This window comes from Siphateles boraxobius, unplaced genomic scaffold (assembly GCF_051911475.1).
Source record: "Siphateles boraxobius isolate OS27281-9 unplaced genomic scaffold, OSU_SipBor_1 16, whole genome shotgun sequence".
NCBI classification, from domain to species: domain Eukaryota; kingdom Metazoa; phylum Chordata; class Actinopteri; order Cypriniformes; family Leuciscidae; genus Siphateles; species Siphateles boraxobius.
Genome location: NW_027508766.1, coordinates 7,075,317 through 7,094,295, shown reverse-complemented (window position 1 = coordinate 7,094,295; position 18,979 = coordinate 7,075,317). Strand labels below are relative to the sequence as shown.

Below are 18,979 nucleotides of genomic sequence, written 5' to 3'. Positions count from 1 at the left end.
ACCGTTTGTCCATAAAGAGCCAATGCCGTCGAATGGGCGCGGTTTGCTGTCAGAGCAGGTTTGTTTTCCAACCAAAGGAAATCAGCGCTTGCTTGTGCAAAGAGAGAGGGAGGAAAGTTGTGTTCGCACTCTCCCGGATTTCCACCTGACTGCTCGGGAAGCGGGATACTGTGGCACAATGTTGAGCTTGGGGAGCGGAGGAGCGAAGTCTTCTAAACCGTCGTTTGTGTCTTATGTTACACCCGAGGTAAGCGAAAGCTTTCAAGTAGTAATACACTTAGGCTACGTTGTTTTCCAAATAAGCCGGAGACTGGTTTTGACTAAAACGAGTTGAAACAGCGGACAGTTGTGCACTGGGCGGGGTTAGTGTGCCATGCTGAAGTTGACAATGTTGACTTGTTCTAGTAGTTTAAATTAACAGGGAAATCTCATTTTCTGTACGTTCCGTTCACATGGGAAAATGCATTAAACGAGCCAAATTTCATTGTTACATTTGTAAGTTGACTGCGTTCGCACTGACGACTAAAATTGAGTTCTATGGACCTATAAAAAGTTTAACGTTACCAAAAAAAGTCCTCAACTTTACAATTCAGTCTGCCAAGAGATAGTAAGATTATGTTATTGGACGATTTATGTTTATCGACACGACTCACGAGTGCCTTCATTTGCCTCTGACATGTGATTGTGTTAGAAGTCCTTTCTTGGTTATGTTTTCAAATAATTTGCAGTGCGTTGATTTGTTGTGTGTGTGTGCGCGCGCGCGCGAGAGAGAGCGAGACCGACCAGGACGTCCTTTTAGAACCGATGTCATGGGTTGTGTCTCGAGGAACAATAGCTCTTGTTGTTCATTAATGAAACCATGATGGTAAGAATTGTTGTACTCGATATTGAAAAAATACAAAGGTACACCCCTTATTTTATCAATGTGTTTCATCCATTGTATTAGAGAGATTATTAAATTTAAAACATTACAAGACTATAAAATAACTCAGTAGGTGTAGTAGACTAGGACAGTTCACTCAAAAAGAAAAACTGTCATTATTTACTCATGTTGTTCGGACCCTGTATGACTTTCTCAGTTCTTTCGAGCACAACGTGAGAAGATTTTGTGCAGCTCAAACTGTACAGTGTGGTGCTAGCAATGCCCAGGTCATGACTTATGGGTTCAAATCTAAGGGAATACCTGAACGGATTAAATGTGTACCTTGAATGCAATGGAAGTCACTTTGGATAAAAAGCATCTGCCATATGTAAATGTTGTCGGCAGAATGACAGTTTCAGCCACTGTTACATTTCATTGTATTTTTTTTTTTTGCATGGTATAATAAAAGCTGTAGCTGTAGTTTGCTTTTTTCCCCCACATAATTTTGTCAGATAAATACCTTGACCAAGTTTAGTGTTTTGTTCTTCCCTGATATTTAAAATATTTAATTTTTTTTTTTTAAAAAATCCCTAATATTTTGATTGATAAATCAATCTTGTAGGGTCATTAAAAACACATCACCTCCAGACAACACTTTTGGCCACTACTGTATGTTTGGTGTGGTTAGTACCACAATAGTGCTATTTTCTGCTTACTGTGGACTGATGAGCTCAAGCCATCACTGGTGCACTGCTGCATATTGTCCAGTTGCCAAAAATTGTCATTAATACTTTGATTTCTGCAGTTAGAGCATTGAATTGTATAAAGGGAGACGTTATTCAATTTCTTACTAGTTCAGTTACAAAATGAATACCTTGACTATAAAGTTTGTATCGTTTTTATCAACTTCCTGTCATCATATAACTCTTATATAACATTATATATTTTCGGTAAAGTGTGTGGTCTCCTCCTCTCTGCTGCCATCTTGTTACTCCTAAAATATTAGTATACCTCTCAAGCACTCTTAAAATAGTTTAGGAGCTGCTCTTAACACATTGGAACATTTATTAATCACATTTATTCTTAAGTTTAGGAATAAGACTAAAATTACACAATTCTTAGAAGTTTGATACGCTTAAAATTTAGGTCTGAGTGGCTTTATATATATGGCCCCTGGTCTTATGTGAAGAGTTCAACTAATTGTCTTTCTGAAGATCAGAAACTGGGGCTTGGTTAGATCTCACAGTGTTCTCCCCCTTTTTGTTGGCTGGATACTGGCTGGATGTTAATGAAGACCCACTGTATTTCAATTTTTTCGTGCAACATTTGCACAAATGGCAAGACAATGTGTATTTACCGTCTCAGGTTTCAAAAGCAAATTTTAGGAGAATATTTTCACCCTGAGGAAGTCATTAGGAAAAGGAGTGTCCCAGTCAGATGCTTGGGACTGTTTGTGAAGTTTTACCCATTGAGTTTTTCAGCTGGCTTCGTGGTAGCAGGATGTTTGATGGCTTCCTTTCCTTTTATATATCCTTTTTGTTTCGACTGAACTTGTACAATTTATTTTTCACACACTGGCAGTAGGCTAGTTTTTTGATTTTGCGGTTATTTGCAGCCACTTTTATATCTTCTAACCAATAACAAAGGATTTTACCTCATTTAAATTTGCTAAGCATGCCTTGCGGATATCACAGGGCTGCTGCTAAAATTCATGGTGCCAGAGAAAATTATTATGGATTGACACAGTCTTAGTGTACTAATGTTACTGTACAATGCTGATGCTGTTCAATTTTGACTCATTTCTCATTATATTAATCATTATTATTTTATTATATATTACATTAAAGTCATTATGCTAAAGGGAAAATTCCCTTTATGTCATTCCAAACCTGTATGATGTTTTTCTTCTGTGGAACATAAAATAAGATATTTTGAGAAATGTCACTGTTTTTATTTTGTTAGGCTATTTATTTTTGTCCATGCATTGGAAGTCAGTGGTCACCAAAACTGTTTGGTTACCAACATTCTTATAATATCTTCGTTTGTGTTTGAGGCCATACAGGTTTGAAACAATCTGAGGGCATGCAAACGATGAGAGAATGTTTTTTTTTTTTGGGGTAAACTTTCCCTTTAATGTAATTTATGACAGTGTATGTTTCTCATATCTATTTCTATTCTTATACTATACTATGCATGCAGCAGTTTTAATTTTTTTTACAGAGCAGATGTCCTGTAGATTTATTCACTTACTTAGCATCTGGCACTGTGTGAAATGTGACCTGATGTGTTTGGCATTATATTGCAATATGGTACCTGTGAAAATGTCATTTAGTAAGATATTTTATTAGATACTCAAGATAACAGTTATATTATAATTTTATTGCTCCTGTTTTCTCTAGGAAATAAAATTGGAGAAAGACCTGCCAAAGAAGGAGAAGCATCCTGATTTGCTACCAGGTAAAAAATGAAATCCTTCACTCAATGTTCTCCTATCTCAGGTTTTTCTTTGTATTATTGTCAGTTAATCTAAATTTTTTGTGTCAGTGGTGCGCTGGGTGTAATTTTCAATTCAGATTTATAATTTCTCTTTAATCCATACTGTAACTTCCAGAGATCTCATTTAGTGTAAGCTTTGCAGATACAGAAAAGTGGGTAATGTTCTAAAACACTGACAGCATTTCTTCAAAGCTCTGCACACCACAAAACAAGACTGTAATTGGCAGTGTTTTTATGTCTGCCATTGTATTACTGTGTCTAAAGCCTTGTTCATTCACACTGTCTGTCCAAATCCGATTATTTGTGTATACGACTAAAATCAGATCTAAAATGATTGACTGTCCATGCTGTGTATCGTAACTGTTCAGATCTGATTTGTGTTGTCCTGTGGCTTTCTATCATTTTCTGGAATATCTGCGTTGGTTTCTATTGCAGTGATGTTGCTTTGGAAGGACTATGCCAAAAAACAACATGGAGCGGTTTGCAATGTTGTGTTTTAGAATATGACAATGTGAAGCTGCAGCGCTGGACTACTGGTCCTGTGTTCATAAATGGAGTGGCTGTGCACTATCATTGGAGAAGCACAACAACGTCTTTATTTTCTGAGGAGATTGCCTCAGAAAATTCTTGTGAACTTTTATTGATGTGCAGTGGAGAGTGTACTAACTTATTGCATCACAACTTGGTACGGTAGTTGTACAAGAGAGGAACAGAGGGCTCTGCAACGATTTGACCAAAATGGCACAAAATATCATCGGCACATATCATCAATTGAGGACATTTATTTATTTATTTATTTGTCCAGCTGAACTTCAAAAATTGTCAGAGGTCACATCCCACTCACCATGCATAGGCACACTACCTCCCTCTGGGTAGGAGATACAGGACAATTTACTCGCGTACCACAAGACTGAAAATTATTTTTTTTGCTAGAGCCGTGCAACTATTAAACACTTTCTAAATAGTTTCCATCTATAAATTTATATTTGTAATTGCACTACACACTTTAAAACTTCTGTTGTTGTTGTTTTTTACTAATTGTTTTATCTGATGTATCTTTTTTTAAACTTTTTATCTATTGACATTTTTATATTTATTGTTGTGCTTTTTTGTTTATTTTGTTGTCTTTTTTTATGTTGTTGTTTTATGTAAATGTCTGAGAACATGGGATACAAAAAACTATTTCATTGTTTTGCACAGCAGTACAATGACAATAAAGTCTTAAATAACCGCTTTAACTTAACTAATGAAGCAGCGACAGAAACCAGCATGAGCTTCTTTTTTTCCATTTCTTCCACACAGTGAAAGAAGTGTAGACACCACATCACTGGATATGCATACAAATTGGATTTGGACTGACAGTCTGTGCAGGGCTTATGTGACATGACTTTGCTGATCTGTTGCATCTTAGGTGAAGTGGTGTTCTGTAGCGCCAACCCCATTCTCAAATACACTCAAGATGACCTCTCACAGCGTGGCGTCTTTGGCACGTTGTTCTGCACCAATTTCCGTGTTACGTTCTTAAGTGATGAGCTGACACAGGAAGAGACGGTAAGGACATGTGGCAGTGCTGTAAAAACAAGACCTTATTGTCAGAAAGTGTTACTGTTTCACGAATGGCAATTTCATTTGTACAAAAAAAAAGCATGAAGGTCCAGCCCTAAACCTAACACTCAGTGGGGTATAAACAAATCATATGAAAATACACGAATGAGATCATGCAAATTCACCACAACGTAAAATAGTTACGAATTGACGTGAGAGTTTTCCTGTTCATAGTATAAAAAATAATCAACATATATTTTCAGAAAAAAGAAGTCTAATGTAATGCTAATTCACATCTACTGAGTGAATAGCAGAATGCTATCAGCTAAGCAACAATGTGTCATTTCTAATTCAGGCTTACCGAACAAAGAACCACAGTGCTTTAAAAATAATATAATGTACTTCCTGTATGTAGTAGACTGCAGCATTCTTGTACATAGTGTGGTTTGAAGAGAAGATAACGTGAGCTAGATGTTTATATAATTGTAGCCTTAATGATAAGGATGCTATTTATTAGAGGTGTTTATCAATTAAACATTTTTATGAAAATCTATACAGATGAGGTTAAGTGAGGAGTAGCAGACAGGTCAGAAGGCAATAAAAAATAAAAGTTAATAAAAGTTATTGTTTTTATTTATAATTGTGCTAAATTAACTAATTAAATTGACTGTCATACTATACTATTCCAAAACAATTTCACGTGCATCCGAAAGATTGAACCTAAATGGTAGATTATAGAGAGATTGGGTAAATTACAGTGTATAGGAAGATTCTGTTGCTTCCAAAGCTTTATAGCCAAAAATAAATTAAGCACTGCGGATCGGCTTATATTGTTGGCTCGTGTATGATAAATACTTTTCCCTCATTTATAAGTCAGGTTTGGATAAAAGCAGCTGCTAAACGAGTAAACAGAAAAACTGTGAATCACACTTTGTTGAAACATTGGGTGTCTTAAGAGCGTGCTCTGTGACCTTGCATGAGGAACTGTGCTGTGAGTGCTTTCACTTTAGCTGACATTTCAGGAACTTGAGTGTCTGACTCACTGGCAGTGAAATTCTGGTGGGAAACCAGTGACTTACAGCAGGCTCAAATGGTCAGGTATTCATGTAGTGCCAGGTATTTTTGTTTTCAGTTCGTTTTTTGCATGTTGACCAACATCGGTATATGAAGACGTAACTAATCTAATCAGTAATTGTAAAAAGCTGCAAAACAATGCTGCTGAAAGCTATTGGCCAGATGTTAGTATTGGTTGGTATCAAGAGGTTTCATTGGCTACTTTCAGATTTCTATTTGGAGGTGGCTAAGCAGGAAGTGATTTCACTAATAAAATATTGTGTGAAAGTTTGATGCAGATGTGTGCTGTATAAAAATGCACCTTTCACAGCTGACTGAGCATTTGTTAATCACTGTCTTCTGCAAGCATTATTTACTTTGATATTGTCTGCATTGTGAAAGTTCAATAAGAGGCTGTTGTGTCACTCACCTTTGTTCCAGTCCAAGACCTTTAAGAACAAACTCTATGGAGAAAATGACATTCCATTAATGTGTGTGGATCACATCTATGGTGGTAATAATCGTTTTTACTTTTTATCATTAATGATTATAGAGCTGATCATGTTTTTTTATTTGAATGTTTGAGATCTGAAAAAAGTTTCATTTCTTTTAAAGTTTATGATGAAAAAAGGAAACTGATAACAGGAAGCCTTGTGAAGAACAAATACCCATCCAAAATAATAATTCATTGTAAAGATCTCCGCGTCTTTCAGTTCTGCCTAACATTCACCAAGGAGGAAGACACCAAAAAGGTAATTTGTTTAACATGAGGACTGAAAAGTATGTACGTTTTAAAAAGAGTTACACATTTCCTTGTGCCTTTTTATTTTTTTTTATTTTTTTTAGATCTTTCAGGGTATTGCTCACCATTGTTTGGAGGAGAAATCTCTAAAGTGCATCTTTGCTTTTTCCTATGCTGGGACACCAAGCCCAGGTACAGATTTTAGCTCATATTAGAGGCTTTGATTTTGTTACTATTGTTACTTTCCATAGTTTCACTTGTTGGTTAAATACTGCTGTTGTCTGAGTATCAATTATCTGATAATCCACTAAACACATGTAACCACTATTGTAACATTAGGGAAAACATCACCATGAGAAGTTCATGAAGTCACACTAATGCAGAACATGAACTTTGCACACATCTGAAATGCAGACATGCATCCAGCACTGGACTTCTAGCACCAGCTGCTAAATTCTGATCATAGTCTATGCAACTGGAATTCAACAGATGGTTGCAAGAACAACAGTCAGTGTTTCTTTATAGACATATATTCGAGATCATCTTTCTGAATTTTAGTGGCTCAAGGATTTATATGTATCAGGAAAAATATATATTTTTCATTAAATTACAAAAATTATGGTATTTAATTTGCCTATTGTCTATATAATAAAGTACACAACCAAGCAATGAAAAAAAGCATGTAATTAAGACTGTAACATTGACTTACCTGTCGAGGAGAAAGCAGGCAACTTCAGTGTCTCTTTTGAAATATTTCTCCTGCATTAGCTCTTTCCACCTGGAAAAAGCTATCCCGACACTGACTCTTGTTTTTTGTAATCTCCGTTCACGTTTCCTTTTACATTCAACTTTGGACTTTTTTGGCGACAAGGATTTCTTCTCCTGTGGCTCGGCATATGTATGGTCCGCCATTAAAAACAACAGTGCAATGCAACCTTTTAAAGTTGCCGAGGCAATGACAAGCGCCTCTCACTGCTCTGCTCCTCCGTTTCTGCTACTTTCAGTTACGTGACGCTGGCTCTGAACGAAAACGCGTTGTGGAAACGCATTGACCTAGTACTTTTTGACCCTCTCTGCTATTATAGTTTTTCAAGATGGCGGAACTACATGGAAGCCTCCGTGGACCTACCCGTCACATGTATATAAAGATCATAAATTCTTCTTTTACGAGGATAAGTCAGATAATTGGCTGAGGTATTTGTACACCATTGAGGACAAATTCATGAATAAAAATATTGATTTTAGATAATAAAATGCCTACAAAACTACACATTGTCCTTTTAATGCTATCTCATAATTTGGCAGCATGTATATTAGGGTGCTGTTACTTTAAGACCTGACGCATGGATCCATTATACTGTTACACATGGGTTTTCTTTCTGTGAATACTCGCCAAGACTGGCATTTTGACATTATTTTGTGTCAAATGACTGTTGAAGCGCAATTAACAGCGAAAAATAACTTGATATAGTACTGGGAGGCGATTTTATGCGTGTATACTTTGGGTGTGAGCACAAAATCTGCCTGAATAAGTAAAATTATGCGCAATTCCACACTGAAATTCAAGCCGTGTAACACCAACAATATCCATCCGGAGCAAATGAAACGAGTGAGTGAGGCGAGGCGAGTTTGTGTCAACTCGCTGTCAGAGAGATGTGAGAGCTAGAAAGCACAGCTGGTATCGTGTATCTATTCTGAGGAAAATGAGTTTTGGAAGCTTTTCAGATAGTTCACTATCTATTTAACACTACATTGCACTTAGTTTATTATTTCAGATGGCTTTTTTAAAGACTTAAATTAAAAATGTATTATATATAAAATGAAATCAGCCAAAGTGGCTAGTAGGAGTGACTGCGTTACATGCCACTGCTGAAATACACTTGCATTTGGCGGGTTGGCGGGTGTTAATGTCAAGCCCTGTATGTAATCAATAACTCTAAAATTTGGTGACAACACATTACTGGTCGGTAGAAAAAGTGAGAGTTCCAACAACTGATTCGAAACTCTCTCACACTTGCCCCCTGGACTATCAGACTAGTTTTAGAATGAAGGATCATTTTATTTCGTTTTTTAAATAGCTTAACTCTCATTAGTCAGTTTTGGAACAACACAAGATGCTATTTGTATTTGCAGAAATGCAAAGAAAACGGGAGACAATTATGTTTGAGTCACCAGAGGACTGGGCACGGGAAATGAAACGGACCAAAGCGAAATGCAGATTAGTGACAGAAAATGAGAACTTTGAACTCTCTCAAAGGTACTTAATATTGTTTTTGATGGCTATAAAGTGTCTGATAAAGTCTTACTACTCTTTTTATTACAAGGGGCATTTTCCATAGCGAGATCTCTAATATCTAATCTATCATAGTCTTTATGTGCTACTGACCTAGATTTTTGTTTGATCAATCCTACAGTTTATATTTGGGTAGTTCAAAACTACTGTAAATAGTTTTAGGTGATGTAACTTATTTGATCCGTTTTTAGAAGTTAAAAAGTCCTGCAGTGAATAAATGTGAATTTTCAAAAGCAGTCCAATGTATTCTCTCAATTAATATAGGATAAAATGCATGCATCTAAATTAATTATAAAATAATGAACAACATTGTTTTCAGTGATCTATAGCATGTCACACGTTGAAAATGTTAATGTAAAATAAATGTATCCAACAAAGACACTGCTCTGACATTGTCTTTAGGTTACCGAAGTACTTTGTCATCCCATCAGCACTAGAGGTTTTATTCAGCTATCAAGGGAAGGGATTGCCAGTGAGTTAAGGATTTTATCTTAAGAGAATATAAAGATTTAAATAATTTTAGGAATGTTATTATAATTATAATGTTGGCACTTGTATACAAGTTGTCATTTGTATAGCTGAATGCAATTGAGGTCAGTTCCCCATTTTCCTCTTTAGATCTGGTGTTGGTCTCATCACAGCGGTTGTGCTCTCTTCAAAGCATCTTTCCCACCTATGACACAGGAAGAAGGGGATTTCCAAAAGCACTTGGACACGTAATGGATTACAGTTTTTGATTCATATTATTTATCCTCTGGAATCAGCCAAACTGCTGTGATATGGTTATTTGTGCCCTGAGTTTCTGTGTGTTTAGGTGCACTGTTCTTTATCATAGAACCACATGCCAGTATGTTATCTAGTAGTGCTAGACACCATCAGCATGAACCAATATAACCTTTTTGTGTTTTGGTGATGTAACATGGTGTCCACAGCACATAAAAAAGTATTGTCTTATTTTGACTGTCACTGGTACCTTCACATTGACAAATTATTATTTTTTTTCTTCTTTTGCAGAATGATAAATGCAGTCGCACATAATTACCTCTACTCCGTAAAAACAGAGGACCTCTCAGAATCCCTTCCTACGATCCTAGACATCCAGCAGTCATATAACAAGTTCAAACAATTCTTTCTTATTGGTGAGTCACAGAATACACTGAAGTCTCAAAAGGAAACGTGAACAAATCCTCAAATATTAAATGAAAGGATGGGTATTTTGTTTGAAGTCACTTTATAATGACTCAATTTTATTTTTTGTCTCTTAGATAATTCAACCGATTTTTGGATGTCAGATGTGAAATGGTTCTCTTCCCTTGAAAGCTCAGGATGGCTAGACATCATTAGGTCAGCTTACATTAATAAAATATTAGATTGTGTTATTTACTAGTATTAGACTATGAAACTATTAACAAACTGTATTTAATGTCCTCAACAGACAATGTCTCCACAAAGCAATAGAGGTGGTTGAATGTATTGATAAAGACAACACAAATGTCCTTGTAACCGGTAAGTCAAGCATGTTTCAACTAATATTGACTTATATTGAGATTTCAATACATTGTTTTGATTGTTTGAACAATTTGACATGTTAGCCAGTAGTGTGAGTTTGGGATGGGACCACCTCACCTTTAAAAAATAAAGTACTTTTAAACCTCGTTGGATCGATCTTTGTGACTTTGAAACTATATCCCCTTATGTTTTCTGTTGTTATTGATTGATTGCAGAGGAAGAGGGAACAGATCTGTGCTGTGTGATTTCCAGTCTGGCTCAGATAATGCTGGACCCTTATTACAGAACACTGATGGGTTTCCAGAGTCTGGTGCAGAAGGAGTGGGTGGCTGGTTGCCATGCCTTCCTGGATCGATGTAATCACCTCCATCAGAAAGACAAGGAGGTAATTATTGCATGCTCGTTCTTGCCTGTTGTTTCTTCAGAGGCTTAGTGGAAATGTTACTGTTCTATATTTTCCTATTTGTATTATTCTTAACCTCTGAGATTTAAAGGTTTTTTTCCCTGCAAACATGTCTTTTATGAGGTTGTAAAATCATGTCATATCTAATGACACGTGTATGAAGATTACTGAATAAATCCTCAAATATTACCTGGAGAGCAAGACCTGGAGAGCAAAACATCTAAACTGCAGTACAAGCCTGTCAATTTTCCATCTGTTTCAAGCCACGAATATTTAGATCACCTCTCAAAAAAGGTTTTCTAAGGGAAATACGTTACTAACGTAACCTTAAATAAGGTAACGAGTATTGCGCAGCTATACGCTATGGGGAAACTCCTTTTCTCAGAATACTGAACCCTTTTGTATTATAACGCAGTGCTACTGCACAGCCAGCATAGTGCTGAGAATTACTCACACGCCATTGGCTGGTCAGTGGTAACTGCACAAACCTATGGCAGAGCTGCGTAACTGTTCGGACCAATCGGTGCGTAGCCCGCCATGCTGAGCGCAGAGCCCGCCAGAATGGGCGTGGCATCTGCCTATAAAAGATGCTCGATTTTTCCATGGATTCAGGTTAATCGATGAAGCGACGAAAGCCAAGTCGTGTGCGCAATAGCACGGCTGTATAAGCGATACTCATTCCCTTATCTCAGGGAACCGAGGTTACATTTGTAACCTAGTCGTTCCCTTTCGAACGTTGAGTCGTATTGCGTCGTAATACGCTGTCGGGAACCAATCAAATCACGCCGTGCTATGAGAAGCGCAACGACATGTTCTTATACCCAAGTTGGGACGCTTGTATGAGAGTCCAAAGCAAGGGCCTTTGATATGACGTGTTGAACGGGAAAAAAACCCTAATCATGATAGGCCGGGCTCACCAAGGCCGGCTTCAATCACACAGAAAGGATATGTGCCTGTAGTGCAGGGACTTACAAGTTATAGAACCTGGCAATGGTAGACGGCGAGGACCAGCCAGCCGCCATACATATATCACCATGGGCATTGCAGGCCCATAGAGGTGTATGCTAAAGCGATAGCGTCCACCAGCCATCGGGATAATCTTTGCTTCGTGATCGGAAGCACTTTGGTGCAACCACCAAAGCTCACAAAGAGCTGCTCCGACTGTCTGTACTGGGCGGAGCACTCAACATATAGCATGCTCGTCTAAGAGCCGGAGGCAGGTTCGCCCTGTGTTGGAGGCATTTGTGGTGACTTCCATTCGTCTCGAGACTATCCCCAAGCTCACCCCTGACTCGAAGAAAAGGTATAGCATACCCATTAGATGTACTGATGATGCGGAGGCCATGAGGCCTAGCATCCTCTGAAAGGTTCCGAGGGGTCTCTTGGTCCCCACTCTGAACGAGCTCGTGAGTCGCTGAATAGCCAGAGAGCGTTCGTTCAATAGCCACGCCCTCATTTGAGCTGAGTCTATAACTGCACCCAGGAAGGAGATCCTCTGACTGGGAAGCAGAGAGCTCTTGGCTGTATTTATTCTGAGTCCTAGGCATTCTAAATGGCTGAGGGGCACAGATCTGTGAGAGATCAGGTCCGCCTCCGACTGGGCCAGAATGAGCCAATCATCGAAGTAGTTCAATATGCGTATTCCCATTTGTCTCAAAGGGGAATGTGCTGCATCCGTGCACTTTGTAAAAGTCAGGCCGAACGGAAGGACTGTATACTGGTAAGAACTGTAGAAGAACAGATCCACTGAGAAGAACCAATCCATCGAGCGAACCACCGCTAGGATTTGTTTCAGAGTTAACCTCTTGAAAGGCTGTTTGATAAGGGCTTTGTTCAGATGTCTGAGATCTTTTGCAGAGTAATATTTTTTTTTAATTGTGTTCGCTATAGCAGCGGTAGATGGCAAGGGGGCGTGAACTTCCACTGCTTGCAATCGCAACCTTTGCTCCATTGGCCAGAACTGATCAGGGCGTTTGGAGGAACACTCGGGGCTTTTTGAAGGGCGGTCCGGCCTCGGCCTTCCCTCTTCGTGCTTTGCGGATCAGGACTGCTTCTTTGGTTCAGGGTCCAGCGTAATCCTAGGCTGGGGTCCCTGACGTTTAGGTGGGAAGCGTTTTGCTTGACTGGAGCGCTGCCGTTGCTCAGGCACTGGGCGAGGCTGAGTAGCTGCAGGCGCTGGTTTCGTCTGCTGCTGAGTCGGCGTGGGCTTTTGGCGACTCGAAGCTGCAGAGTTGGAGCCTTTCGGCTGGAAGTGTCGCATTGCTTGCGATGCCTTCTGTGCTGTCGTGTAGTGCTCAGCGAATCCGTCCACTGCGGGGCTGAAGAGACCAGTGGAGGAGATAGGAGTATCTAAGAAGGCGGTTCTGTCCGCGTCTTTGATCTCCGTTAGGTTGAGCCATAAGTGGTGCTCCAGCATGGCTATGTCTCTGCCAGGTCCAGACTTGTCCATGGAGCGGAGGAGTTTGACCTGGAAAGCTTGGAGGACCGCGATCGAGTGGAGGGCGGAGCCTGCCTGGCCAGAGGACGCATAAGCCCTACCCGTGACCTGAGGTCGTCCTGCAGGGCTTGGATGGATGAGCCACTCTGGATTTCCATCCGATGGCTGTGAGTGGGCAGAGAATCGCATGAGATGGGCTTCTTCCAGGGGGGCAGTTTTTCATAGCCCTTCTCCTCGGTGCCGTCGAGGCTCGAGAGCGCTGCTGAGGTAGAATGCCGCAGACGGGCAGAGTAGGGGGTGTGCCATTACTTCGTACTTCGTACTTCTTCAACAGAGCTCGTCCAAAATTTGATTTGAAAGTCTCACACATTCAAGAAAATTGTACACTTCCGTGTTGCAAAATAAGGTGGATAAGGATGTGCCTTAACATGTAATATATGAATTACAAAATAAATCCCTTCAGAAAGAGACTATCTTGATCTCCCTACTAAGATTTATTTAACGATCATCAATCGTTCATTTAATGATGAATGATTGATGATGTGTCCCTCATCCTCGTTGTCTTTTCAAGTAGATTCTTGTTTCTCAATGTGCAGTGTCATTCTCCAGTCTTCCTCCTGTTCCTGGAGTGTGTGTGGCAGCTTGTTCACCAGCACAGCCCAGCTTTCCAGTTCTCAGAGACTTACCTGACTGTGCTGTCCGACAGTGTTCACGTGCCAGTCTTCAGCACCTTTCTGTTCAACTCTGCACATCAAAGAGAAAGTGTTATGAAGGTAGAACTTATGTATTTTTTTATTTTTATTTTGATGTTGTGTTTGCAGCTTAGTCAGTTTGCTACACTATTTAGCATTTTGAGTACCACATTCACCATTCTGCCATATGAACAGTATTAGAGGCCTCTATAGAAGTACAGTGGCTCAAAAGAAAACAGTAAGCCCTCTGTAATGCTGTCGTTAGTCTACGTGTACTCAGAAGTTAGTGGCCGTTGCCTCCCTGACGCAGTCGGTATGTCTCCTGCTGACTGCCTGTGCTTGATTGTCTTGGCAGGCCGAGTCACCACTTGCACAAAGCGGCACATTGAGCTGCCCTACGGTGTGGGACTGGTCTGTGCAGTTTGACAGCAAGGCCCAGAATTTCTTCTTTAACCCCCTGTATTCAGAGAAGGTGAAACATGAGAAGACTGTACGCAAACCTCACAAGCCCAAGGTAAGAGGATGAAATGCTACACTATCTCTTACCCATTTTAGGGCCTGTTAACACCTGGTCACTTCCTGTGTTTTTGCTGATTGAAATCTGATTCTTTAAAACGGTTCCATTTACACTTAGCCACATAAATGTGTCTCCGCAAAACGAATATAAATCCGATCTACAATTCCCGGGCTATATGCAAATTTAACGGAAATCACGTCAACAAAAGTAACAGAAATGAGCTGCATTTTATTTATCATCAGCTAATTTCAAGATCAAAGACCACAATAGGAGAGAGAGCGCCGTCAGGACTGGTAAGATAATTTAGTCTCACTACTTTTAATGAAGACGATTGTGTGTTTGAACGTCTGCGACTTGCTTTCAGTTTAATTTGCAGCAGTTTGCACGTCGGCTTGCTGAAGAGATACTGAAGCAATGCGTGTTGCAGTACACACGTTTATTTTTTACCGTTTTGGGAGGAGTGACATTTACAAATGTGGTTTCAACAACCAGATGCATTTACACTTGTCCAGTTTCATCTGGAATGCATCTCTAATCATCTGCTGAAGTGGTTTGAGCGATCGGATTTAAATCAGTCTCGAAAGCGTTTTAGAGGGTATTTACACCTGGTATTTTCACGATCAGATCGCCATCTGACCAGGGGTAAACAGGCCCTTACATAATTTAATAATGTAGGGAAAGATGCCCTGCCCCCAATTAAGAACAGTGTTAATTTACTGCTAAATTGTAATATAAGTTCAACATGTACAGGATGATGATGCATCATCCAATATATTATTAAGAGAAATAACAGCTAATAACATTAAGATTTTATAGCACTGAAAAATGCATCTGATATCATGTAAAACATAATGATTGATGTTTTAAAATTACTTCAATTTAAATATCTAAATATTCTAAATTTGTTAATACATTTTTAGAATTACTTGAATTATTGCATAATGATAGATAAATCAAATAACAGAATCTGAATTGCACTGTTTAATCTGAATTATGTACAGACAAAATCTAAAATACTGAAAATGTTATGTTAAATATTATATTTTTTAAATCTTAAAAAGTGATGGATAAGAATAGCAAGAAACTATGAATTTAGATCAAGTGATGCCACTGAGTTAGCCTACACTTTATGATGAATAATAAAGATGTCTGAAATGTACATATAATCTATGAAGTTATTAATTATCAATGAATTATAATAATTACTAGTTACCATTAAATCAAAATTGACAATTCGTATTGTTTATGGATTGTTGCCGTGTTTATTAAAAATGATTTATCCATGAAATTAATATTTTTATTTAAAAAAAAGAAAAGAAAAAGCATGTGAACACATAAAACGATTTTTATTTAGTCCCGCCCTAGGTTGCTTAAATTATTATTTCCATTTTTTACTCAGATATACTTCACAACTGGGAAGAAAGTTGTAATTTTTTACTTATTTCTTGCTTACTTGAATAAAAACACCCAATTTTTACTTTTTGCTTAAAAGAACAACAACTATTTGTTACCATAGAAATCTATGTCAGATGGAATAAATCTCACAAATGCTGATTGAGACTGATTATCTTACCCAATTTTGTCCTAATTTTGTGTCTTTGGCTTATTTTTTTTGTCTGACTTTGCTCTTCATATTGAATAATATCTGAGTTGAGTTCAATCTATGTATATATTGTTTGCAGACTAATATTTAAATAGCTTTTTATTTTAAAATGTACAGCACCAAAGACAGTTATCCTTACCCAGCACAGCCTTCAAAACCCCACCCAAGAAAGGTTTCTTTAAGGAGGAGACTGACAGTCTTAAAAAGATGCTACGAGTGAAGCGTATCAGTCGCTGGATGGGCTCTCCTGACTCCCCTGTGTCCGCCACCCGTGAGTTCTACGAGTCCTGGCAACAGCGTCCTCTGGACTATCACGGCCTCCTGCTCCCCAGTCTGGATGGACCGGCTGTCCGCGTCTGGATGCAGCGCTACGTGCGCTGGATACCTGAGGTGCACATCCAGGGCGGAGGCTCCATGGCCGTCATGACCAAGCTTATGGAACTTCTAAGTCAGGTGCAGGATCTGAAGTGTGTGCTGGAGCAGAGAGACACATCACAAGCTGCTAAATTTGATCACCGTCCACACCTTCAGCGCCGGCTGCTCTCGTTCGGCTCCTCAGGACGATTGTCATCTTCATTCCCCTTCGCTTACAGCCGCAACCGATCTTTCAAGCCCATCATTCCTACAGGTCTAATGCAAAGCCTTATGGTAACTGACAACCTAGCTAGTCAGGAGGATGAGGCCAGTTAGGTTGTGAGTTTGATTTAACAGGGAATCTGTTTTCACCCATTTGTTAAATATTTGTCCATATATTATCAAACATAATATAAATCATGATTATATTGGCCTCGTCAGATCCAGATTAAAATCCTGATGATGGTCCTTAAAGTGCCTTTGGCGCTAAAGCGGGTCCTTTTGGAAAGTAAATTAGGCTTTTGTCAAACCAATTGTGCCCTATTATATTAAAAACATAATATGAGCCTTCAAACAGGATTTAAGTTCTTTTATTTTTGTGTTTTTGTTGTTGTTGTTTTTGATGTTCTTAATGGAACAACACCTAGCATTTTCCTCTTGCTCGTCACAAAACAGGAACAGGATATAGTCCTGAACTTCCAGCCTTTCCAGTGCACATTGTTACATAAAATCTTTACCAAGTAACATACAGTATTCCAATCCAATGATCTATGGATGAACAAATAATAGCTAATATAAGAGTTATAAATACATTTGACTTCTCTGACTCCTCGCATATTATAACTTCTGATACATCCATGCACTCAGAGGTCAGTCTGTACAAGCTGCCGCAGGGGTTAAAAGTGGGCAGCGTTCCCTCTAGCATGTTAAAAAAGGTTAGGCAATGAAAATAGTGTGAAGCCATCTACAAGTATATTAATGTTACTGTTGCATTTAAAATGTATTGAAGATTAGACTATGCTTACTATGGACCAATGTGATTTATTCTGTTTTTGTTCAGATACCATGTCAAGCTTTGGGGTATATAAATGTTTAATGTGTACATGGGTGCTTTTGTTTTGTAAGAAAACAGGAAGTAGAGAACAATATATGAGATCAGCTGTCTCAGAGTTTCAGTGCTTTATTTTATGATGTACACTGTTTGACTCTTATCCGTCCGATGACCGGCTGACTCGTTTTATTGAACCTTAGATGCTGTAGGTATGGGACATTTTTAAAGGAAAGAATATTACAAAGCTGAATATTAATATCACAATTCATTTGTAACTCTGTTTTTTCTTATGATGACAAATGCATCATACAAATAGACATTACCACAGGATGTGAAAGAAAGTTTCAATTCAGAGTAAATCCTCATAGTAGACTGCAAGCCTGTACAAATATAACTATTAAGGCATAAGCTATTTTCATACTTTATCTGCATTTGTGCACATTCTTCTTATTTTCTTTTCACTGGTGCCTACAGAACTACTGCCACAAATCAACAGGCACTAAACTGTGTTGTTCAATGTTTGTTGCCCTTCCCCTCCACCCCATAATAATTGTAATGTAATGAAACTGATGTAAGCATTGTACTGAGTTGTTATAGCAAAGGTGTGGAGAAAGCAGTTTCCTACAACACTTTCACCCTTGTTTTGCACTACTGCTCCTTTGCCAGTCATTCACTGTTACTTGAACAGTCAGACAGCTGTTAATCTGATTCTGTTCACTTCAGTTCAGCACTGCTCTTGTTTATGACAAGTGATTGTTGTGTATTTTTCTGTAACCAACTTTAGAGTTCACATTATCAGAGTTTGGCCGTGGAATATATGAAAAATGTCAGATTCCTTTATTTTGAACTATTTACCTAAAAATTATAATTTTCATGTAAAAGTAGCATTAAATACTTTTATATATGCACATGGGAGTATGTAAATTTCTCTTTTTGTCAACAAAATATGATTGAAATAAACAATTTGATCAATGATTTGTGATCATGATCAGTTCTTGTAAAAAGTAACTTAATGCAAATGGTTCTGAAAAACGTTTTTTCTTTCTTTCTTGGGATTTTTATATTATTGTTATTCTGTGGTCTCTTGATTCTCTTGAAAGTGCACATTTATAAATATAGAAAATGTACAGTACAACTTGGAAAGTCACCTAAACATTTTTTATATAATTAAATACAAAATATTTAAATAAATCTGTCTCAAAATAGTGTGCTACCCAGTGTTATTTCAGTGTCATTGAGATACTATTATAGTTTAGATTTAATATTTATTCATATTCTTATATCTTTAGTTTTTGTTTCATTTAACAGTTTTTTTGTCTATATAGTTTTTTTAAATTAATTTTTATTTTAGTTATTTTTACTTTAAGTTCAAATGAATGAAAATGAAAGTTTATTTTATTTTACCCCCTCTATGGGTCTGAT

General features: G+C 38.2%; 1 protein-coding gene across 2 annotated transcripts; it reads left to right on the top strand.

The window, feature by feature from the left end:
• The first annotated feature begins 1 nt into the window (after position 1).
• mtmr12 (myotubularin related protein 12) lies at positions 2-18,532 on the top strand. Of its 2 annotated transcripts, XM_077231340.1 has the most exons (17): positions 2-247; positions 3,262-3,319; positions 4,770-4,909; positions 6,398-6,470; positions 6,572-6,708; positions 6,803-6,890; positions 8,832-8,955; positions 9,394-9,463; positions 9,610-9,707; positions 10,006-10,130; positions 10,257-10,335; positions 10,427-10,497; positions 10,716-10,885; positions 13,937-14,113; positions 14,388-14,546; positions 14,792-14,842; positions 16,270-18,532. In XM_077231340.1, the coding sequence occupies exons 1-17, from the start codon at positions 23-25 to the stop codon at positions 16,840-16,842; spliced, it is 2,418 nt and encodes an 805-aa protein (XP_077087455.1). In that variant the 5' UTR covers positions 2-22; the 3' UTR covers positions 16,843-18,532. The 2 variants fall into 2 exon arrangements, with proteins under 2 accessions (XP_077087455.1, XP_077087456.1); XM_077231341.1 differs by lacking the exon at positions 14,792-14,842.
• The last annotated feature ends 447 nt before the right edge of the window (positions 18,533-18,979 follow it).